Raw genomic sequence first — 23,139 nt, 5'->3', positions numbered from 1 at the left:
AAAAAGCAGAGCTGCCCTGGTTCTGCATCGCGTGCCCTGGCCGTCTTGTGAAGATGTGGAAGGACTTTGTCCAGCCTGGGTCTCTGAGCCTTAGAGTCCACATTCTCTGAGATCTGATCAACGCCACCAACCCCTAGCCCTGGGTGGTTTGGCTCAGTGGATAGAGCGCTGGCCTGTGGACTGAAGGGTCCCGGGTTCGATTCCGGCCAAGGGCGTTAACAAAAAAAGCCACTAACCCCCACTTGGGAGGCAGGGGGCATATGGAACACTTCCTCTTGTTCCCCTGAGCTAATCTCTCCTCATCTCACAGAGATGTTTTTCTGCCGCTTCCTGCACAATTCCAGGGATGGAGTTCTCGGTCCTTTTGAAAGCGCCCTGTCTGACTAGACCAGAGCTTCTCACCCTCCCAGTGGGACTCCCATAGCACCATTTGCTCACCTGTCCTTCCAGGTTAAGGAGTCCCAAACGGTGCCAACAGGTGTAGCTCCCTCCACCACAGAATTATCCTTCTCCATAAAGAATCTGCAGAAACTCCACCTGGGGGTGGCTTTTGTTTCCAGCAGGGACCCTGTCACCCTGCCATCTCCCTCCGGAAGGTCCCAGCAGCTTCCCTGTTTGGTCCCCCAGCCCCTTCTACTCCATGGTCCTGGTGGCAGCCCGAGGGAGCTTCCAGAACCCAGATCTGATTGTCACCACCCCTACCAGCCCTGCCCCTCTCTGGCTCCTACTTCCGTGGCTTTCTCTGCTTAAGCTCCATCTGGAGACCTAACCCCTCTTGTAGCTGAGGAGGAACCCCCCCCCCGGCCCCACCCTCCTGGTTTTCACCAGGCCAAGCTCCTTCCTTACCTCTGAGTCTCTGCACATGTTGTTCCCTTTGTCTTTGGTGACCTTTCCTCCCTTAACTCTTGGCTTAGCCACCTCCCCTGGGACTGGGACTTTCGCTGTGATGATGACAGTGGGCCAGGCATCGTGTGCCAGGCTCATAGGCGTTATCTCTGGGCCTCAAAGGAAACACGATGCCACCCCAAACACCACATGCTCCACTATAAACCCCAACCCTTTGTAAATGGGCAGTGTCTTGGGATGATTCCGTTCAAAAGGCTGGACTAAAAGTGATCATGTGAAACTCTTAGGCTAGGGGTTTAAAAGCCATGTATGACCCATCTTCCTGGTATGTTGGACCCTGAAGTGACATGTCGAGGTGGTGAAACCTCCACCAGCCTGGAGCCCTGAGTGTACCTGGAGTTGAGCCCCAAATGCCACATGGACTTGCCCGAGAAATATCTATTGTGTTCAACCACTGAGACCTGGGGGCTGTTTGTTACATGGCACGACTTAAGCCAGGCTGCCCAATACAACACAGTATTTCACACATAATGAATGATCTCATCCAGATTAGGGAGGAGAAAGACACCCACACAGCTAGAAAGTGGCCTTCCTTCAATAACAGCTGCCCAATTAAAGCAACAGTGCCCAATTCCCCAGCCCAGGACAGAAGGAAATTGTGACAAATACATTTATTTCCCCAAAGTCCCTCTGCCCATCTGGCCCCACACCCAGCAGGGGAAGATGTGAGGGGTTGGTCAGAGAGCAGATGAGATCCGGCGCCCACAGGTACAACTAGAGAGGGGATGCTGGGGTCTCTCCTGCACACCCTCTCCCCACGAGTGCAGGAAGGGGGTTCCGTCAGTAGACCACCTCATACACCGTGGCTTTCTTGTCCCCTGAGCCCGTCACAATGTACTTGTTATTCCCAGAGATGTCGCAGCTCAGCACGGAGGAGGATTCCTTGGACTGTAGGAGGGAGGAGAGAAGGCAGAGGTGAGACGTGGCTGACACTGGCACAGGCTGGTCAAGCTCCCAGCGACCTGCACATGTTCGCAGGGATGAGGCAAGGTGACTGGGGCCACTGCCTGTAGCATGAGCCCGTAGTCAAGGTGGGGCCAAGACAGGAGAGCCCAGAGTGGGAGCCAGGAACAGGGAGGCGACACGGGTGCCAGAGAAAGGGCCTTTCTGCACAAGTGATGATGCAGGACCTGTTATTTGGACACCAGGGGAGGTGGGACTGGAACACTGCCCTTTCCTGGGAAGCTCAGGGAGTGCGCACCAGGCAGACACCCAGCACAGCAGAGGGCCAAGCTTAGGGCACGGTGACCTCCTGCAGGGCGCAGCAAACTCTCCGCTCAGGGCACAACAGTAAATTTTCAGGCTTGGCCTAAAGTCCAAATTAGTCATTAGCCATTAAATCCCGAGACTAAATAAATCAACCTCACTTTTTTTTTATAGCCCTTTAAAAATGTAAAAACCTCCTCCCACCCACCAGGATGACTATAACACAAAAGACACCGCAGCCTTAACCAGAGCGGCTCAGTGGTTGAACACTGTCCAGGGCGCCGAAAGGTTGCTGGGTCGATTCCTGGTCAGAGCACATACCTGGGTTTCGGGTTTGATCCTCAGTCAGGGAGCGTATGGAAGGTAACCCAATCCATATCTCTCTCTCTCTCTCTCTCTCTCTCTCTCAGTCTGTCCTCAGGTGAGGGTTTAAAACAAAAAAGACACAATAGTAAGCCTTGCTGAGAATGGGGAGAATTTTGAACGCTCCTATGCTGCTGATAGGAATGGAAAATTTGGAAAAGTCTTGCGGTTCCATCGAAGATTAAATTACCAACAAATTGCACTCCTCGGTATATGCCCAGGAGAAATGAAAATGTGTCTACACCAGAACATGTACGTGAATGTTCACAGCAGCACGATCACAATCGCCAAAAGGTAGACATAACCAAGTGTCCATCAACAGATGAATGGGTGAAGTGTCCACTCACACAACGGAATATGACTCAGCCTTAAAAAGGAAGGAAATTAGACGCCTGCTACAAAGTAGATAAACCTTGAGGACTTGATACTCAGTGAAATAAGCCAGAGACAAAAGGTTAAATACTATATGACCGCACTCACAGGAGGTCCTTAAAGGAGTCAGAGTCATGGAGACAGCAGGTATAGATGGTGGTGGGGAGGGTTTGGGGGGAGGGAAGGGAGAATGGGGGAGCGGAAGAAAGTGTTAGTGTTTAATGGGCATAGAATGTCAGTTTGGGAAGATGAGAAAGTTCTGGAGATGGATGGTGGTGATGATGACACAACAGTGTGAATATACTTAATGCCACTGAACGGTGCACTTAAAAATGGTTAAGATGGCACACTTTGTCCTATTTTACCACAATGAAAAGGGAAACAGGCTGGGCAGCAATGCAGCCCGTGGGCTGCAGTTTGCGGACCCAGTGTTAGCAGCCGTCTGCAGGTGTGATGGAGGACCCAGGAGAGCTGTTTCACCGCCAGTGCAGCCACCCCGGGGCCCTGGGCACATGGCATCCTGCAGGGGCTGGGCTCCAGACTGCCCCCACGTACCTGGAAAATGCTGGCACCATATGGCGTCCTCCAGGCATTGAGCAGGTTGTCCTTCCCTGTGCTCACGAACCACCGCCCTGGGGGAAGGAGAGGGGTGGGGGGTTGGAGGAGGGAGGGACTGAAGAAGCCTGGGGCTGTGGACTGCTGGCAGCGGTGGGCCTGGCCTCTCACTTTAGGGGGACACAAGCCCCCTTAGGGAACTGAGGCTTGATCCTTCCATTTCCCAGATGGTAAAGTCAAGGCCCCAGGCCTCCATCTGATTTTCAAGAAGGGGTGCCCCCAGGAGAGGGCTGGCCAGATAAAATACACTGCCCAGGGACATCTGAATTGTGATGAACCACAAGTTATCTGTAGTGCAGAGGTGTCCCAATGATTGTTTTTCTTCTTAGTATATGTGTGTCCCATGCAATATTTAGGACATACTTATACTAAAAAAAAAAAAAAAAATTTGTTAGCGTAAGTAAATCCCATGCAATATTTGGGATGCATTAACTGCTTTTTAGTATAAATATGTCCCGTGCATTATTTGGGACATACTTATTGTAACACATTATATGTTGTTTAAGATTCAAATTTAACTGTTTTTGTGGGGGGGGGGGTGCTATTTTGTGTTTTGGCAACCCTGTCCCAATGCCCTGGAGTCCCCCCCAAGCCCCAGGCAGACACACCGCAGGAGGCAAATTTCAGGGACAGCACACAGCTCTCATGAAGGTGCAGCTGGTATTTCTCTGGCTTGCGGACGTGCAAGATCTCAACATTGCTGCTCTCCATGCCGACGGCCAGCCAGTCTTGGTTGGGGCAGTGGCCCAAGGAAAAAATCTGGGAGGGAAGAGGGAAGAGGTAGGGTCAAAACCCCTTGGGACAGTGGGAGGTGCCCAGAAGAAGGGGTGGGGGAGGGGGAAGTCCAACGCTCTCCCACCGAGGCCCCGGCTTGGAGTGCAGCTGGCCCAGGGCCTAGCAGCAGCAGGCAACTGCATGTCAAATCATTAATATTAATCAGCATTACACGGAACCCCGGGGCCTCACATCCATTATCTGCTTTGAACGCACAACAGCTCTGGGAGGGAGGGGGGGAGGGGGTGGTGGGGGAAGCCAGGCGAGGACAGTCGCTCCCCTTGAGCAGATGGTGGAAGGGAAGCTGAGGCCAAGTCTGGCTCAAAGTCACGAAGCAAGTCCAGCAAGTCTGTGAAGGGCCAGGCCTTCCGACTCGCAGCTTGGAACTTCCCTGCTGCCAACACCTCCTTTTATTTTGATTTGAAAGGACTTGGTGGCCTCCTCATTCTGGGCCGCACCCCACACGAGGCACAGAGAGGAATAAGGCCCTGCTCCATCCTAAGTCTCACAAAGCCTTACAAGTAAGACATGTTTGGAAAGAACCATAAATACATAGAGAGAAGACTGGAAGTTCTCACATGTTCTCTTCTGGCCAGACAGAATGTTCCCGCATAGAGACAGGTGCCCACGTGGGATAGGAGACACTCACCACGGAATCCCCTGATGTGTATGTAACTCAGCTAAGTTTTGGAGATAGAGGATGGACAACTATCCACCTGTACCCCTCATTTCCCGGCCAAGAAAACACTCAAGCTAAAAAGAAGGTAGAACAGAAAAGGTTGGGGAACATAAAGAGTTGGGGGCTTCAAGGAGGGGGGCAAATTTGTTGGGGTTTGAAGGATGAGTAGGAGTGTACCAATTGGAGAGAGGAAGGGGAAGGCATGTCAGTCAGAGGGAACAGTAAGTAAGGAGGACTAGAGTGTCCCAGGGCATGGTGTGTTTGAGACGAGAGAATGGAAGCCTTAAAGGACTGTCCCCTGAGCGGTGGGAGACAGGGTCTGGGGCCAGGGTATCTGAAGGCCTGTCTTTAATGGACTCTTTGCTCAGCCCTGAGAAGCCCCCTGATTCTGTCCAGCTCCTTCACCACATCGTTCAGCCTGGATTCCCACAGGGCCCTCAACAGAGACCTCTCTGTGCCCTGCTCCTATGTCAACCTCTACCTCTCCCCCAAGAGTCCTGAGGTGGGGGCGGTCAGAAGCTCTCAATAAGGTCAAAGGTTGAAGGCTGGGTGGAGAAACCAGTCGTACAAGGAGAGACAAAGGAATGTGGGAATGGCTTGGCCAGAGCATCTGGGAAAATGATCTGAAGGTCTTAGCAGCCCTGCAGTGTAATATAAATCAGCTCCTTTGTGGTTCTCTGTGTCTGTCTTGGAGAATAAAGGGGAAAGCCTTGCCCTTGCTGGTTTGGCTCAGTGGATAGAGTGTCGGCCTGGGACTGAAGGGTCCCGGGGTTCAATTCCAGTCAGCGGCACATGCCCGGATTGCTGGCTCGATCCCCAGTGGGGGGTGTGCAGGAGGCAGCCGATTGATGATTCTCTCTTGTCATTAATGTTTCTATCTCTCTCTCCCTCTCCCTTCCTCTCTGAAGTCAATAAAAATATATTAAGATATAAAATAAAGGGGAAAGCCTGTATCTGAAGGACAAGAACGATGGACACAGGTAGCAGGCATTTGATTCTGCTCCGAATCTGGAAGTGGGTACCCCGGGGGAGAGGAAAAGAGGCCAGATTCCTGGAGCGTCTACCCCCTCCCACTGGGCCCCTTCGGCACCTGGGAGCTGAAGTCATGCTGCTGCAGCTGGCGGCCCTCCCGCAGGTCCCAGCAACGCACAGTGTTGTCCAGGCCCCCCGTCCAGAGCCGAGTGCCATAGTCAGAAATGTCAATACAGCTGGCACCATCCGTGTGGCCCTGGAACTGCCTGGAGGGAGAAGGGCCCGGGCATCCATCCTGGAGCTGGTGCTGCTCCAGCATCCTCCAATGCCACTCCTCTGCCCCCACAGCACAAAAGGAAAGGAGGCGGGGGCTGGCCCAAGGTCCCATGGCACCCTCCGCCCACCTGACCATGGTCTGGTTCTGCAGGTCCCACACCACGATGTTGCCATCGCTGCAGCAGGAAAAGCAGACCTTGGCGTCCGGGCTGACCGCCAGGGCGTAGCAGGCGGGGGCTGAGGAGGTCAGCTCGGCCTTGATGCGCGGGGTGGGTGCTGCCAGGTCCCAAATGGACAAAGTACTGGCCTCACCGCCCACGATAAGGCTCCGGCCATCGGGCAGTAGCTTACAGGAACGAATGTAATTGTCCCGGTTCTGGAGGAGAGAGAAGCAAGGGCATGGGGATGACCCCCCCACCCCCCGCCATGCTCCCTTGCCTCCAAGAGCCCAGCTGAAGAAGCTGCACCCCACTTCTGGTTAGCTTGAAAGTCCTGCCCCAGGTTGGCTTGTAAGCCCCACCCATTGGGCTAGAAGCTCCAACCCTACAGAATTCATAGCAGTTATGAACGCTGATGTCCTTAAGCCCCGCCCCATTGGACTTCAAGCTCCGCCCCTGATTGGCCTAAGTTCTACCTATTGGCTGATAAACCCCGACTGGTTGGCCTATAAGCTCCACCTCATTGGCCTAGAAGCCCCGCCCCTTATTTGCCTATAAACTCCACGCCATTGACTGATAATCCCTGACCCTGCTTGGCCAGTAAGCGCCCCCCACCCCTTCCTTGGTATATAAACCCCATACTGTTGACCTTTGGCCGCAAGCCCCACCCCCGTGCGTTACAGGCCCCGCCCCGCCTCACCAGGCAGTCCAGCTGGGCCACTGGTGTCTTGGCGCCAGGCTGGCCCACATCCCACACCTTCACGCAGCCCTTGCCTCCCGTGTACACGTGCTGCGTGGAGCCGCTGATGGTGACCGCGCAGACCACCTCGCCGTGCGCCAGTGTGTGCAGCTGCCGCGCGTGCCGTGGGATGCCTGCACCCACTAGCGCATCGGATGGGAAGGGCACTGGTTGCATCTGCCCGTCCGCAGACACGTGGAAGGAGTAGGCCCTGGACAGAAGATGGGCATGATGCGCGCCCCAGAGGGCATGGGGAGGCCTCCGCACCCTCTCCCCGGAAGGCAGCACGGTGCCTCTGCTTGCCTGCTGCCCCGCCCCGCCTCATTTAGGCAAGGGAACCACGGACCAAAGGGGATGTGAGAAGGTCGGTGTGGTACAAAAGGAAGAAAGGGCTCCAGGTGGTGGTCTGGTGCATGGTCAACAAACACTTAGTAAATGTTTGTCCACGAAGAGGCCTTGAAAATGCTGTCCAGCAGTGGCCACCAGCCACATGTGGCAAGTTAAAGGCAAGTAAATTTAAAATTTCAGTTCCCTGGACGCACTGACCACATGTCTAGCGCTCAAAAGCCACAGGGAGCTGATGGCGATCAGAGTGGACAGCAGCAGGCAGAGAACGTGCCCTGACAGGAAGGTCTATGGAGACTCGGTGCCAGGTCCTTCTCTGTGGGGCGTCCTGGGTGCTGTGAGTATCGAGCAGCATCCCCACCCGCCCACCAGAGGCTGGGAGCATTTGGCTGTGATAACCAAACACGTCACCAGATATCATCGCATGTTCTGAAACAGGGGAGCAAAATGTACCCCTGTTGGGAACCACTGGTCTACACTTTCCTGGTTACCTACCTCTCTCCAGAGAGAAGAAAGAAGGGAGAAGGGAGCTCCCATTATCTTACAGAAGAGACTTTCTGCGGGGGCATCAAGACACCCCACCCCACCCCACCCCACCATGGAATGCCCTTGGAGGGAGCCCCCCTGTACTCACGGCTTTCCCCCAGAGATGCTGGGCAGGGAGGAAGAGATGGATGACCCCCGGAGATGTGGATGAGATTCAAAAGCCATCTGTCAAAATGCCAAAGGGGGTGTCACAGGGTAGGTGACTCAAACTCTCATGTGCCCTCTCCCAGACCCTCCCTGCTATAGCCCCTGTGTATCAGAGGACCCCAATGTGTTTCTTAGCCCCTCCCCAAGAAAGCATAGAGGCCCTCTCCTCTCCCATACTACAGATGGCAGAGCGGAGGCTTTCACATGAGGGAACCCCAAGATCTCTGTCCAGGGAATCCTAGAGCCCCAGAATTGTAAGGAACCCAAAGAATCTTCCATCCAGTGCTCAGAACAGGAGTCTGCAAACGACAGCCCCCTGCTTGTTTTTGTAAATGAGTTTTATGGGCAGACAGCCACATTCGTTCATTTATGTTTTGTCTATGGTGGCTTCTGAGCTATATAAAGGCAGAGCTGGATAGTTGTGACAGAGACCAACTGGTCTGCAAAGCCAAAAATACTATCTGGCCCCTTACAGAAAACATTTGCTGACTCCTTTTCTTTTTTTAATATATTTTTTATTGATTTCAGAGAGGAAGGGAGGAGAGAGATAGAAACATCAATGAAAAAGAATCATTGATTGGCTGCCTCCTGCACATCCCGCACAGGAGATCAAGCCTGCAATCCAGGCATGTGCCCAGACTGGGAATCGAACCCTGATCTCCTGATTCATTGGTCAAAACTCAACCACTGAGCCACACCGGCGAGGCACTGATTCCTTTTCTATGGCATCTCTTGCAAGTGCCCACCCAGCCTCTGGCCTGGGTATCTACAGTGAAAGGCATTCTATTGCCTCTGGAGGCACCTTGATCCACTTGGGGAGGGCTCACTCCAGCAGTCATCTGTCCCAGTACTGCCTCTGGGGCCATGCAGGCCCTGTCTGCTCCCTCCACTGCAGCTCAGGAGTCTCATGTCTCATTTCTTCAACTCCTCCTCATGGAAACTCACTTCCGGTTCACTCCCCAGGCTAGTCCTTCCTCTGCAAGCTACCAGAATTGTCACTGGCCCTTAAATATCAAGGCTCAGCCCAGCTGGTGGAGCTCAGCGGCTGAGCATTGAGCCAGGAACCAAGAGGCCACTGGTTCAATTTCCGGTTGGGGCATATACCCAGGTTGTGGGCCCGAGCCCCTGTGGGGGGTGCTGCCTCCTGATGATGTTTCTCTCTCATCGATGTTTCTATCTCTCTCTCCTTCTCCCTTCCTCTCTAAAATCAATAAAAATATATTTTTTTAAAAAAATCAAGGCTAACAAATGACAGCATCTGCCAGGAGGTTGAATGGGACCCTCCCCTTTCCTGGCTGGGCTCTCCATTCCTCTTTACTGCAGCACAATCACAGCTGCTTTTCCACAGTCACGTGTGCTGATTTGTATTAAGCTTGTGGAACTACTGAGACCCTCAGATTAGCTTTCTACATGTACTTGTCAAGTCGGGGCTCCCCTCCCTTTCCCCAGCTCCTGTTTTTCGTTATATAACTGGTTTTCCCTCCCAGCCTCCAGCTTTTGGTCCCTGCTGACATCTCCCACACTGAGGACTCACCATGGGGGAGCGTCCATATACCATAGAGCTACTGACTTGGGGGGACAGGTGGAGGCTGACGTAGGAGCTGGGCACAGAGAGATCCCCATTAAGTGCACTGTGGGAGCCCAGGCTGAAGGACGCGGTGAAGGGACTGGGCAGGGCCAGAGGGCTCCTCAGGGCTGAGTGAGAAGAGACAAAGACAGGTCTTCAGACATCCTGGACCCAGATCCTGCCTCCCACTCGCTTGGGGTCAGGGCGCCAGCACTGTGACCTGCCATTCAGGGCTCCTGTGCTCTGTTCCAGCATTCACCACACCCTGTCGTATCTCCAGGCATTTACAAATGCGTTTCCCTCTGGCTGACATGCCTTTCCCTTTCCTTCTTCAGTTTCTGAACTTCTACTCATCCCTCAAAACCTAGACGTCATGTTTAACATTTCAGGAACATCCCTGAACCTCTCCAGTCCACCCTAGCCTCCGACTTTGGGTCTCTCCTTCTCCCCCAGGTGTATCACACAGGGCTGGGAGTTCTGGGGTCTGGGTCTCCTTGCCACCATCTGGGAGCTCCTTGAGGGCAAGTTTTCTTTTTGGGACCCCGAAACCAGCACAGGCCTAGAAGAAGAGCACCGTCATCCCCATATTACTAACGGGGAATCTGAGGCTCAGAGGGCTTGGGTCCGTTCCCCAAGGTCACCCAGCTGGCAAGTGTCCAAGGCTGGCCTCAAACCCAAGCCTTTCTGACTCTAAAGCTTGTCTTTCCAGGGCACTAGGCTGAAGGCCCCGAGTACGCCTGGGCATCAATTTGCCCACCTTTCAAACGAAGACAGTGAGAAAAGCAAGGCCCAGGGTGAGGCAGCATCCGACTCAGAGTCATGAAAAGGATCAAGGCCATGCGAGGGCTGGCATCCAATCTCCTGCCTCCCTCACCCCCGACCACTTTCTAGAACCTCCCTCCCAGAGAGGAGACCCGCTCGGGCAGGCACCAGTGGGCGCTCACCAATGCTGTCCGTGGAAGGCGTTGGCTTGGCAGCGAGCTGGCGGAGGTGACTGGCCGAGCTGGGCCCGGGTGTGGACGCATCCTGGGGCGGGGAGGAGTCGCAGGACTTGGAGGCAGGGGTGCTGGCAGGAAGGTCATTCTGGGGAGAAAAGGCAGGACAGAACACTGCCAGGCACCTGGCACCTTGCAGGCCAAGGATCTGGTCAGAGATGGATGAGAAGGAGCAGGTGGACCTGGGAGGCCAGGGCTCATGGGAAGTGACCACACACGGCAGTGCAGCTCTGCAGCTGCCGACACTTTCAGACAAGTCCTCACCAGGAGAGGGGGCCCACAGCTGATCCCCTAGGCACAGGGGACACGTGAGCGTCTGCACACGTTGGAATGCCAGGTGGGTGCCTGGGCACACGCACGCACATGCATGGCAATGGGAACCAACACGCACATGCATGGTGAGAACCGTGCATGCATATGATAAGGTGTGCAGTGTGGATACACAGTCAGGAACACCATGTAGACAGAATGGGCAAGGTGGGCCCTCAGGCAAGGTCACACCCTGAGGAAGACGGGGGGAGAGACAAAGTTGAAGGCTGCCGGGGACAAGGAATGGGAAACTCTGGGAGGGGCTGGAGACGCTGGAGACCACACAGCATTCTCCCAGTGAAGGAACAGCACCTGGTGCTGGTGGGCTTTCCTTCTCCCCACGGGGAGGGGATACTCCTCACAGCTGCTCCTTCCACAGGAACGCTGGAGAAGAAGGGAGGCCGGGCCTCCACACGGGAGCACGCGGGTGTCTCTCCTGCCTGCCATGACCAACCTCGCCTTTTAAGAGACTGATTCACATCTGTGTCTTGCGTCCGTTACATCTTATCTTCCCCTCACAAAATGACACGTATTGTCACATGACACACCCACGACAGGGAGTGGACGGGGACAGCATGGTGACGGGGCCTCTCCGTTAGAACAGAGCTGCTCCTCCCCCTCTCTGGTCTCTTGAGAAGCAAAGTGAGCCCTAACCTTGACGGTTGCCATAGCAACCTGCTGGGAGGGTAAGCCTAGAAACTGAAGCAATCTCCCAAGTAAGTTCAGGGCAAGGGTCTAGGGGAGACCTGGGGGAGGGAGAGGGACAAATAGCTGAATTAAGAATTCCTTGGGGGTGCCGGGTCGGGTGGCTCAGTTGGTGAGAGCAGCTTCCTGAGACACCAAGGTGGCAGGTTCGATCCCTGGCCGGGGCACATACACAAATCAACCAGTGAATGCCTAAATAAGTGGAACAAGAAATTGCTATTTCTCTCTCTCTCTCTCTCATCAGTCAATAAAAACGTTTTTAAAAATTCCCCCCAGGGGTGTATGTAATCTTAGGCGGTCCTATACTGGCATTAAACCTGGGAGAGGCAAGTAGAAAGTTGTTCTGATGTGGATCCTGGTTCCTGGTGGGGACAGCATTTCAGGTGGGGTCTGGTGTGTCTTCATTGCCTCTCAAAGGCCTTACCACTCGCAGGGCTGAAGTCTGCCTTGTGACTGGTCCATTCTACAGTCTCACTGTTTATTTTCAGAGCATTTCCTATTTATTGCAAGCGATGCCTGACTTCCCCATAAGATGGTGAGTTGCCTCTTAGTATGTATTTACAAAGTTTACTTACAACGTTGCCTTTTAATGTTTATTTAGGTGCAACAGATGAGTCCACTTGAAAAAAAAATTACCTAAGTAGGGTAGAGGGGGTTTTAGGAAGGTGGCCAAATAATCTGGAGGGGAATGCTGGACACACCAGTCTCACCAATTTTTCCTCTCCTCGTGTCAAATGGGTAGTATCTGTTTCCAGGCCTTCAGGGTGAACAAAGTGAGTTTCAAGGCCTCCCCTACTTCTTACCAGAACGAGCTCCTTGGTTCTGGGGAGCGGTGAGCTGAGGCTGGAGGCCAAGGAGGCTGGGCTTTCCACAAGGTCCCGACGGGCAGGGACGCAGATGGGCGCCTTCCCACAAGGGGTGGTAGTTGGGCTGGGGGGCTCAGAGGGCTGGTCCTAAGTTTGAGGTGATGTTGAGTGGGTGAGAAAGAGAGCCTCTCTCTTTACCCATCCTGAGCCCAACCCCAACCTCTAGACAGGGCACCTGCAACCCACCTTGGGAGGATTGTGAAACTCCCTGTGCCTCAGTTTACTCATCTGTGAAAGGGTTTAATGTTGGGACCTACTCTATAAGCACAAACGGCAAGGACTTATAAAGGCTTGGTTTTGTTTTTTCCCCACTGGACAGATGGGGAAAGAAGCAGCCAGGAAAGGGGGAACACTCCTCCAAAGTCACACAGTGAGCCAGTGCTTGAAGCCACTTCTGCAGTCCATCACCAGTGTGCCCTGGGACTCAGTTTCCCCACTGTGCTATGGAGAAGATGTCCACCTGAAGTGACCGATAACCCCTACCTCCCTTGGCCCCAGCCATCCCACAGAGAGGGGACCAGTAATTCCATGCCCTCTGCCCCCTCCCCCCCAACTCCAAAACCCACCACTTGCTCTGTGTCCAGACCTAGTTCCCTGCCTCTGAGTCCTGGAGTCAAAGAGTCAGAACCTCAACTCACCTCATCCACCACCAGGTTGTAATCACTCTTGTCCTCGTCGCTCTCCTGGGGGGACACGGAGAGAGAGCTCACCCTGCCAGGCCCCTGCCTCCACACCCCCTTCCGTCACTCGGGAAGGGGAGCATGCATCCAGCAGGCCCTGGGTCGGATAGGAAGTCTGGGGCTACAGCAGCCCATTGGCTTGGTTCAGAGGCGAAGATGCATTTGCTCAGTGCAAGGGAGGGTTTGAGGTAAGGGGGTGAAGGGAGTGGGTCTCTCCTAGAGAAGGACGAGAGAAATAGTGCTGAATGCCCAAGACTTGCGGTGTTGCCGTTTATTTCCGTGCAACAGAATGACTCCTGAGTGACTCCCAGTCCTCCCTGACCTCCGTTTCCTCCCTGTGCGATGGGAGGAGAGCCAGAGACCAGGAGTATCCATACTTCCTTCTCACGCATCCATCTGTGCCCCATCCCCATGGCTCCAGCACAGACCTCATCCCCTCCTTGATCCCCTGGCCTGCAACCTTGCCCCTTCCAAGTAGCCTTCCAAGCTAGCCCCAGAGAGATGTTCTTAAAACCTGTTCCCACATCTGCTCTACATCCTCATAGGGCTCCCCATGGCCCCCGGAGAAACACACGTTGGGCTGCCCTCTGGTTTGGCTAGAAAGCAAGGGAAGACCAAAGGCTGCAGCCTGAAGGCCACATCTGCCCAGCGGGTGGGTTTTCTTTGACCTCCTTATGCCCAGTTTTCTTTAACACAAAATTAAGCCCTAGCCGGTTTGACTCAGTGGATAGAGCTTTGTCCTGCGGACCAAAGGGTCCCGGGTTCTATTACTGTCAAGGGCACATACCTCGGTTGCGGGCTCCTCCCTGGCCCAGGCCCTGGTTGGGACTCAACCTGGTGCAGGAGGCAACCAATCGAAATGCTTCTCTCACATCAATATTTCTCTCCGTCTTTCCCTCTCTCTTCTACTCTCTCTAAAAATCAATGGAAAAATATCCTCGGGTGAGGATTAAAAAAAAAAGATTAAAGGCTTCCTTTAAAAAAAGCTTAAAAGCTTCTCTGAGAAAGAGTGGCCGACATGGGCTCAGTAGTCAGCCAGGACCAAGTCACAGCTGCCCCTCTAGATGGGACAAATGCCCCCCATCTGGCCACTGTCCCAAGCCTCACTTTCAACATGACCCCTGGGGCACTAGAGCTTGAAACTACAGGAGCAGCAACTGCTCTGACATTGAGAGAGGAGGAGGTCCCAGCCCTCCAGGGAGGGGGCCAGGGACAGCTCCCTGCAGAAGAGTACAGTGATTTTTGTGCCTGAGAGGCAGAGGGGAAGAGGTTCTGGGGGTAGGGAACAGCTAGAGCAGAAGCCAGGAGGTGGGAAAACAGTGCATGGTTCAGAGGCTACAGGGACTTGAGCGACTAAAGGATTAAGCCTGACGCCACAGGGTCTCTTCTGATTGGCCAGTGCTCCGTGAGCAATGGGGAGTTATGGAAGGCTCTGGAGTGAGAGTCATGGGCAGAACTGGGCTCTGGAAGCCTCCGAGGGGTGGGGCTTGGGGCTGGTCAAGGCCACGCACGCCCACCCCAGTCTTCCTCTCGCCCCCACTCACATAAGGTCCCGACAGATCTTTTTCCTCAGCTTGCTGCTTCCCGTTGCCACCCAGGCCGCCTGGTCGCTCGTCTTCCACCACGCTCTCAGGGGGCGAGGGGGATGCACTCTGCAGAGGGAGGAGCCAGGCAGGAAGAAGATCAGGGTCCCGGGCCCCCATCCTGCATCCCCTCACGAATACAAAGCAAATGTTATATAAGAGGGCAAGTCCCCGGATAACCCTGCACTTACCCTGCTCGGAGCTCTCTCCACTGGCGGGTTGGGGGCCAAGGAGAGAGAGAGAGAAGGAAAAAGAAGGAGGGTTTCACCTCCCATGGTACCAGACATGGCACAGCCCTCTACAGTGTATAAATCCCTCTTCCCAGCTCAGACTCTCCCTTCTCCTGCCAACACCATTGCAGAGTGGGTTATCCCTTCCACATACCGTCAGATAAATGCCCAGAGCGGGTTAGTAACTTGCCCAAGGACACACCGTCAGTTGGAAGTAAAGGGGCCCTGCAGCCCCCTCACACTTATGTGAGTTTGATGCTCTGGGCAGGGTGGTCTGCCAGTCCTCGCCCCAACCACCACAACCCCTGGCCAATGCTACCCTGCCCCATCCGCTTACCTCTGGACCCCTCAGCCTCCACACCTGCCCGGTCCTCCTTCGCAGCCGCGGCCAGCTGAGCCTGGGCAGCCAGTGCTCCGGACAGGGCCAGCAGCCCCGTGGCACTGCCACCCACCAGCCCAGATGGGCGAGGAGTGAGGGGCACAGGGGGGATGTGGTGGGACAGTGGCTGGAGCTGCTGCTGCTAGAGAGGAGGAGGGGTGGGCCAGGGGCAGGTGGGGTGTTCGGGTGCCCAGTAATACCCCTGGCCCAAGAGGTTGCAGAGTGGGGACAAGGTCCACCAAGACCAGCTGCCCACACAGCACCCCCAACTTTAGCACCTACTGGTGCAGGGACCTGGGGTAGGGTCTCCCCAGGACAGGGCAGGGGCCAGGATGACTCACCCCAATGAGGCTGTTCAGCTCCCCCACAGTCACCTGCTTGGCACGTTCCATGGCCTGTAGCACCTGCTGTTGATGCTGGGAGGTGGGGATATGGAAAGGGGGACCTCAGAACCCCCTGACCGCTTGGAAATCCCATCTGCCCAGGCAATTCCCTCTGTGGCCCGCTCTCCTCTCCCACCCTCACCCATGGCATTTGCTATTTCTCCTCTATCTGCCTCTTCTTTTAAAAAAACAACAACCATGAAATAGAGAAAAAGAAACAAAGCATATAAATGCAATTAATACTAATAATTATAAATCGGAGCTTATAAAGTGGGGTCTCCCCTCGGCACTGCTGGCGTGGGGGCCGGACCATTCTCTGGGGGGCCGCCCTGGACACTGTGGAGGACTGAGCAGCATCCCTGACCCCGCCCACTCGATGCCAGGAGCCCCTCCAGGGCCAGCCACCGATGTCCCCAGACATTGCCCAGTGTCCCTGGGGCCTGATCACCTTCAGTAAAGAACCACTGTAGACGTCAGCACCGACAGACCAACCACCCAGATCAGAAAATACGCCCTGGCAGCCCCTAGGAGGCCCCACGCACCCCGCCCTCTTGTCCGGCCTCTCTTCCCTCCCCTCCCCTTCCCACACGAACTCTCTTGTTTTCTGTATAATGTTCCCACCTACGGCTGCCTTCCCAAATCTGCCTGAATTGGTCCACGTGGAACCATTTCATGTCTCAATCTCCGTGTTCTCTTTTGTGTCTGACTTCCTTCACTCAGCATTATGTGTGCAGCCTTATCCATGATGTGGCCGGGGGCTGTGCAGCGTTCAGCGTGCAGTGCTGTAGAACTTTCTGTGGTGCGGTGATTAAATGTTCCCTACCCATGCTGCTGGATACAGAAACCACTGGCCACGTGTAGCCACTGAACACGTGAAGTGTGGCCGGTGCAACTTCCATTGTTTTCCTCTCTGCCTCTATGGATCTGACTCCTCTAGGGGCCTCCTCTGAGCGGAATCGCACAGTATGTGTCCTTCTGCGTCTGGCTGATTTTACTGCGTGCAATGTAAGGGCTAACTTTTACTGGGAGCTCCCTAAGCACCCAGCATCATCCTCAACACCCTCCTAAACTTCACCACAGCTGCACAGAGAGGACAAGCAACTTGCCCAAGGCCACAGCACGCAGCCGGAACTCAGACCCTGGTGCAGGGCTTGAGCCCCACTCCTCCCTCCCCCTCAGCCAGCCCACCTTCCATCCCTGAAGCCCATGCCCCAGCCAGTGCCCTGGCCCCTAAGCCACTCTGCAGAAACACTGCCTGTGGCAGGTTCATCGGCATCCAACCCTGCCCACCCCCTCCGTCGTCTTCCAGCTTCCTCCCGCCGCCACAGGCCCACTCACCTCCTGAGTCAGGAACGGGACAATCTGAGCACAGATGCCACTGAGGCGCTTCACAATCTCGGCCTGGCAGGAAGCAATCGGGAGGGGCTTGGAGGGGGAGCCTCCACTGGGAGGCCCAGGTTTGAGCCCTGGCTGAACCCACGTCCCTCTCTGCGGCTGCAGCCAGGTAGAGATCCTGGCACCACCCTCAGGGCAGGGCGTTGTGATGGGACAGAACAAGTAGGCATTTGCTCTCTGTGCCTAGTTCCTGGCATAGAGCTCCTAAACCAGCCGTGGGCAAACTACGGCCCGTGGGCCAGATCCGGCCCGTTTGAAATGAATAAAACTATTGAAAAAAAAGACCGTACCCTTTTATGTAATGATGTTTACTTTGAATTTATATTAGTTCACACAAACACTCCATCCATGCTTTTGTTCTGGCCCTCCGGTCCAGTTTAAGAACCCACTGTGGCCCTCCAGTCAAAAAGTTTGCCCACCCCTGCCCTAAACCCTTGGGATTTCTGAGGGGGGCGGTATCTTTGGTTATCTGTAATAAGCCCCTTTCAACCGCACCTGAGTTTATTTTAGCCCCACCCCCTGACCTCCAGGGTGGGGAGAAAGCCTGGGATTGAGCCAGTCACAATGGCCAATGCTCTGATCAATCCTGCCCGTGGAATGAGGCCTCTAGGCGGCAGGGAGCGGGTACTTTCAGGTATCTGCGACCACAGCCTGGCGCCTCCGGCCCAGAGGTGCCCAAGGGTCTGCTTTGGAGCTGGCCAAGCCGGGCACTGCCCTGGCTGAATGTCCTGGCTGAAGGGGTGGGTGATGAGATGAGTGGTTGGGGTGCTTGCCTGCCTTCTGCTGTGGGTTCTTGCCTGGGTCTCTGACCCACCGCCCCAGGTGTCAGGGACGCCAGCACCGGCACAGCACAGCGAAGCAATGGCGGCCACCAACAGCATCAGAGAGGAGGCCCCAGGAGCCAAGACCTCCAGCCAGAGACACAGGTCAGGCCGCACAGCCAGAGCCTGGAACGGGCCTCCCAGCAACTCTGCGGCTCCTGGGCCACCCCTCCCCCCAGGAGCCCCTAGTACTACTGCTGAAACGCCTCAGTGGTTTTAAGCAGCCGGCCAGGGCCTGGCCCCATGGCACCACTGGCTCCCGGAAAAGGACCCAGTTTCCCAGCCGGGAGCAATTGGCACAACTCATTACCAAGGGCAACTGCTGGGAGACGACACCCAGACCCTGGGCAGCCTTCACCTTCCTCCCAACGGTGTTCTCAGCTTCCACGGTCCACATGGGCTGGCCCCGAAATTCCCTCTGCCCCCCCAGGGTCAGAGCCAGGCCCCGGCAGCTGGAAATGGGCAGCCTGCTGCCCTGCTCCTGCTGTGATACTACCAGACCCAGGACCCCCCTTCTTCCCCCTGCCCGCTGCTCTGGGTCCGGTTGGCTTCACCCTGCTCCTCAGTCTCCTGGCCTCTGCCATGTACCCCGCAGGCTCTTGGCAGGATGGCTGGCCCCTCCGGACCTCGCTCTGCAGGACAAGGTGGGAGCTGCCGTCTGCCCAAGCGCAGTTCCCTGGCCTGCCTCTTCCCGCTACCCTCAGGGGCAGGCGGCGGCCCCTCCCTGTGACCTCCATGGCTCTGAGCCATCACTCAGGGTTGCTGGCCCTCAGCCCCCACTGACAGTGGGCTCCTCCTCCAGGGCCAGGCAGCTGCTGTCCTTTCTTGGCCTTGGGCAGAGTGGGCCCCGCCCCTGGGCCCAGCCTGAGGACCCAGCACCTCTAGTCTCTAATTGCTCGTTGGGCTGAGTTGGGGACCCAGGGATCTGCCCGGAACACGTGCAGATTAAAAACTCTGATTTTTTTTTCTTCCTCACCCGAGGATATGCTTTTTAAAAAATTTTTATTTGAGAAAGAGGAAGAGAGAGAGAGAGAGAGAGAGAGAGAGAGAGAGAGAGAGAGAAAGAGAGAGAGAGAGATGAGAGAAATATCGATCGTTTGCCTCCTATAAGCGCCCTGACCGGGAATTGAACCCACCATCTTTTGGTGTACTGGATGATGCTCCAACCAACTGAGCCACACTGGCCAGGAAAAGCTTTGAAGTTTTTAAAAAGGAAAAAAAAAACCTCTAAAATACAGGGTATAGAGAGCTTTCGGGTGAGTGAGCACGCAGAGGTGCTGTGAGGGTGGTGCCCTGGGGAGGGCCTGGAAGCTTCTAGCCCTGTCCCCATACCTTAGCCTCTGCAGCTGTCCATCCAGCTGTCCCTGAGTTATAACCTTTATAATGAACACCTAATAGTAAGTAAGAACTTTCCTGAGTTCTGTGAGCCATTTTAGCAAATTATTGAACCCATGGAAGGAGTATTGGGACCCCCCCCCCAATTTATAGCCAATTGATAATGGTGGCCCAGACTTGCAATTGGTGTCTGAAGAGGGGACTGAGCCCTGAACCTGTGGGGTCTGCACTAACTCTGGGCAGAGAGTGTCGGAATGGAGCTGAACTGCAGGACAGCTCGCTGGTGTTGAAGTTGGAGAATCGGTTGGTGTGGGGGAAACCCACACTGAGTGTTGGAAGTACAGAGCAGATAGAAAACAAGGGGGCTTTACTTGCAGGATTCATCTGGGACCAGGTCTGGGCTGGGGGTGCCTCATTAAGGCTGAACAGAGGGGACTCCTTGTGGATGGGGAAGGGGTGGCTATGGCATATCCAAGGGTGTATGCAGTCAGCCTGTGCTTTGCATCTGCCTCGGTTACAGGAGTGCTATGTGCTGTGTGTCAGGGGGGGAGTGTTCCCAGGCCTGAGTCCTACCCTGTGCCTGCCACCCCATAAGGGGGTCTATTTCATACACCTCTGGGACCACATCATGCTCCAGAAAGACACTTTCCCTCCCACCCACCCCAGAACCAGCAGAGCCCACACATACCTGAAAAAGCATGCCAGGGCAGACACCCCCAGCACCCTACATTCCTAGCCCACCTACTCAGAAGACCCAGTACTAGGCTCCACCCAGTAACTCTAATATTCTGATGGACAGAATCTAAGATTCCATCCGCCTCAGAATCTCCATCCTATTAGAAGCCATCAAAGAACTCTCAGTTCAGGGTCAGGATCTTGGGGTTAATCTTGGACAACTGAAGTCAATCTCAGAACCTTCGATTCTAACTCAGAACCTTGAGATCACTCTTAGAAGTATAGGCCAGTCTTAGAACCTCAGAGCACTAGAGTCGATCTCAGACCCTTTGGAACGGCAAACAAAGCCCAGACCAAAGTAACTCAGTTGGTTAGATATGTCAAACTTGTGGGTTCGATTCTGGGTTCAGTTCCCGGTCAGGGCACATACAGGAAGCAACCAATGAATGCATAAATAAGTGGAACAACAAATCAATGTTTCTCTCTCTCTCTCTCTCTCTCTCTCTCTCTCTCTCTCTCTCTCTCTCTCTCTCTCTCCCCCTTTCTCTCTCTCAGACCCTCAGGATCCGTCTCCAAACCTCAGATTCTGCAGGCTGAAAGGGACCTCCAAGACTGTCCATCTGGCCCCTCCCAAGACAGAAGTCACATCCACAGCCTCCCCGGCTTGCTGCCAACCTCTGCTATGAGCCCTCCCCGACAGGGATGCCTGGCTCTGCCCGCCATTCCCATCTCTGCTGGTAACATCTCCAAAGGCTAGACAAAGTCTCCAGAAGTTCAGAATCATTTTTCTATCCTGAGGCTAAAACCTGGCCCCCTGGTCCCAGAGATTTCAGGTTAAGATCCCTGTTCCCCGAATCTGCCTTGTCCCAGACTGCCCTGGAGCTATCCCTCCCACAGCTTCCTGACCCCCACTCTCCCTGCTGAACATCTTTATCCCCAACACAGTTACCTGCTTATGCATTTCAACGTTGAGCCCGTAGGACATCTCATAGTACTGCAAAGGAAAAGCCAGTGGAATGTCCATGGTGTGCTGGGTGACTCTGGGTCTTCCAGGAGCCCCCAGGCTGGGGGATCACAGCAGGACACAGATCATCCAGACCCATGGGACCCCCTAGAGCAGTGGTTCTCAACCATCCTAATGCTGTGACCCTTTAATACAGTTCCTCATGTTGTGGTGACCCCTAATTTCATTGTTACAAATTGAACATAATGAAAGCATAGTGGTTAATCACAAAAAACAATATGTAATTATAGATGTGTTTTCCGATGGTCTTAGGCGACCCCTGTGAAAGGGTCGTTCGACTGGCAAAGGGGTTGTGACCCACAGGTTGAGAACCGCTGCCCTAGAGGGAAGCAGGGCCCCCTCCACTCCCTCCAGAGAGGTGGGGCAGGTGGTGGTGCCCAAAGACGCTGACCCCTCGGAGATGCCCATGAGAACAGGGGACACCCTTGTCTTACCCTTGTGAGGGTCCCTGGAGGAACAGCCTGCAATCCCAACCAGCCCACTTTACAGGTAGGGAAAACGAGACCCCAGAACGGCACAGGGAGTCCGGGTTCACACCCCGAGCCCTGCTCCCCACTCCCCCCACCTGGCATGCCAACCCCCTCACCATGACATAATGTCGCTGCATTTCAGTCTTCTCACTGGCCAGCTTCTCACATTCCAGCTTGAGGCTGGGGAGGAGACAGGGCATGGGGGCCCCACTCTCCCTGCCTCCCCCAAGGGAGACCCACGCGCACCCCCTCTGGGCCGGTTTCAAAGTGATGGGTATCACGCAGCCCTCCCCACTTCCTGATACCACCCCGTCCCAGGCCCAAATGCCCCAACACCGAGGGTCCCCCTCCACCTCCCCTGCGCTTCGCCCCCAGCCAGGCCTGGCCCCGCCCCTTGGCCCCGCGGGCCCCGCCCCTTCCCCCCCGCTCCCAGGTGAGCCGGCGGGTGAACTCGGGTCCCCGCGGGGCGCCGCCCCCCCTCACCTGTGGTACTGCGCCTGGAGGAACTGGAATTCCTCCTTGATGCGGTCGCAGATCTCCAAGATCGAGAACTTGAAGGGCTGGCCGGACTGAAGCGGGGTCTGGGGGGGACACCAGGGATGAGTTCCCGGGCGCCCGGGACGCCCACCCCCGCAGCCCGGGACCCCACTCACCGGGTGCCTTCCCTGGGGGTACATCCTGCCGGAGCGGGGAGCGCACCTCGCGCCGGGGTGTGACAATGTGATGGGGAGCGGGGCGGAGTGGGGGGGGCGGGGGGCTTCCTGGAGAGAGAAGCGGGGCTGGGGCGGCGCGGGGCAGGGACCCCGGAGTCCCCGCGCCCCCCGAGCTGGCGCGAGGGGTAGCGGGGACGGAGGCGCGCGCGAGGCCCTCCCTCGGGCGGGGGCGCGGGGCGCGGGCGGCGGGCGGGCGGGGAAGGTCGGCGAGCGCGGCCGGTGTCGGAGGCGCGGGCGGCGGGCCGCGCACGGAGCCGCCTCCCTCCGGCGGGGCTCGGCCGGGAGCCGCGGGCAGAGCCGCCTTAAGGTGGCGCCGCCGTCCCCCGGGCCCGCCCACCCGGCCCGCCGGCCCCCACCCGCGCCCTCCCCGCCTCCAGCCCACCCCCTCCCTTCGGCCGGTGCCCGGCGGGACACTGAGCCCCGCGTCCAGTCCCGCAAACAGCGCCCCCCTCCCCCGGTGGAAGCACAAGAGAGACAAACAAGGAAGCAAATACCTACCTGGTGGCCGCCGCGGGGCCGCTTGGCGGGAGCGAGCGGCGTGCGGTCCGGACGGCCTTGCTGGGGACGCAGCTGCGGCTGGAGGGCCGGGAGGAAGCCGCCTGCCAGGGCCGCAGGGACGCATCCCCCGGGAAAGGGGCGATAGCGCACGCAAAGGCCCAGAGGAGGGGAGGGGGTGCTGGGCAGATCCAGGGTCGCCCCGACTCTGGGCTTCAGGCTTCTCTGAAAATGGCAGAGTCGGGGCCCGTTTTTAAATGAGATGGTACATGAACGGTCCTCGGCCTGGCCTGCACACAGTACGTTCCCAGAGGCGGGAGCTGGTGTTCTGATGGCCACCACCAGCAGCCTGGGCTGTCTCCCCCCTCAGACTATGGGCTCCTAGAAAGCAGAGGTCCCAGTGAGAATGGAAATGG

The 23,139-nt window shown here is 56.0% G+C and overlaps 1 protein-coding gene and 1 pseudogene across 3 annotated transcripts; one reads left to right on the top strand and one right to left on the bottom strand.

Moving 5' to 3' along the window:
• Window positions 1–1,368: 1,368 nt before the first annotated feature.
• Window positions 1,369–22,297, bottom strand: TLE2 (TLE family member 2, transcriptional corepressor). 2 transcript variants are annotated; one of them, XM_081092576.1, is made up of 20 exons: window positions 22,169–22,297; window positions 21,999–22,096; window positions 21,632–21,695; window positions 20,971–21,015; window positions 17,134–17,196; window positions 15,754–15,828; window positions 15,371–15,551; window positions 14,995–15,014; window positions 14,765–14,872; window positions 13,179–13,223; window positions 12,478–12,627; window positions 10,610–10,748; window positions 9,633–9,793; window positions 8,040–8,116; window positions 7,022–7,271; window positions 6,292–6,539; window positions 6,006–6,153; window positions 4,071–4,221; window positions 3,403–3,479; window positions 1,369–1,794 (listed from the first exon to the last, which is right to left on the bottom strand). In XM_081092576.1, the coding sequence occupies exons 1-20, from the start codon at window positions 22,190–22,192 to the stop codon at window positions 1,687–1,689; spliced, it is 2,232 nt and encodes a 743-aa protein (XP_080948702.1). In that variant the 5' UTR covers window positions 22,193–22,297; the 3' UTR covers window positions 1,369–1,686. The 2 variants fall into 2 exon arrangements, with proteins under 2 accessions (XP_080948702.1, XP_080948703.1); XM_081092577.1 differs by lacking the exon at window positions 14,995–15,014 and having other exon boundaries at window positions 14,765–14,870; window positions 15,334–15,551.
• On the top strand, window positions 17,755–18,794 carry LOC308519223 (transmembrane and ubiquitin-like domain-containing protein 1; annotated as a pseudogene). Its single transcript has 2 exons — window positions 17,755–17,778; window positions 17,841–18,794. The product of its transcript is annotated as a transmembrane and ubiquitin-like domain-containing protein 1 (transcript).
• Window positions 22,298–23,139: the final 842 nt, after the last annotated feature.

The sequence above is a fragment of the Myotis nattereri genome, assembly GCF_964212035.1.
Source record: "Myotis nattereri genome assembly, chromosome: 5".
Lineage (NCBI taxonomy): Eukaryota > Metazoa > Chordata > Mammalia > Chiroptera > Vespertilionidae > Myotis > Myotis nattereri.
The sequence above is the reverse complement of the archived record's forward strand: the minus strand, read 5'-3'. Positions and strand labels throughout refer to the sequence as shown.

Coding starts and splice junctions, on each gene's coding strand:
- TLE2 (XM_081092577.1), bottom strand. CDS start 22,192: ATGTACCCCCAGGGAAGGCACCCG. Junction 21,016..21,631: donor TGCAGCGACATTATGTCATG/GTGAGGGGGTTG, acceptor TTTCCTTTGCAG/TACTATGAGATGTCCTACGG. Junction 8,117..9,632: donor TATATGGACGCTCCCCCATG/GTGAGTCCTCAG, acceptor GCATTTTGACAG/ATGGCTTTTGAATCTCATCC.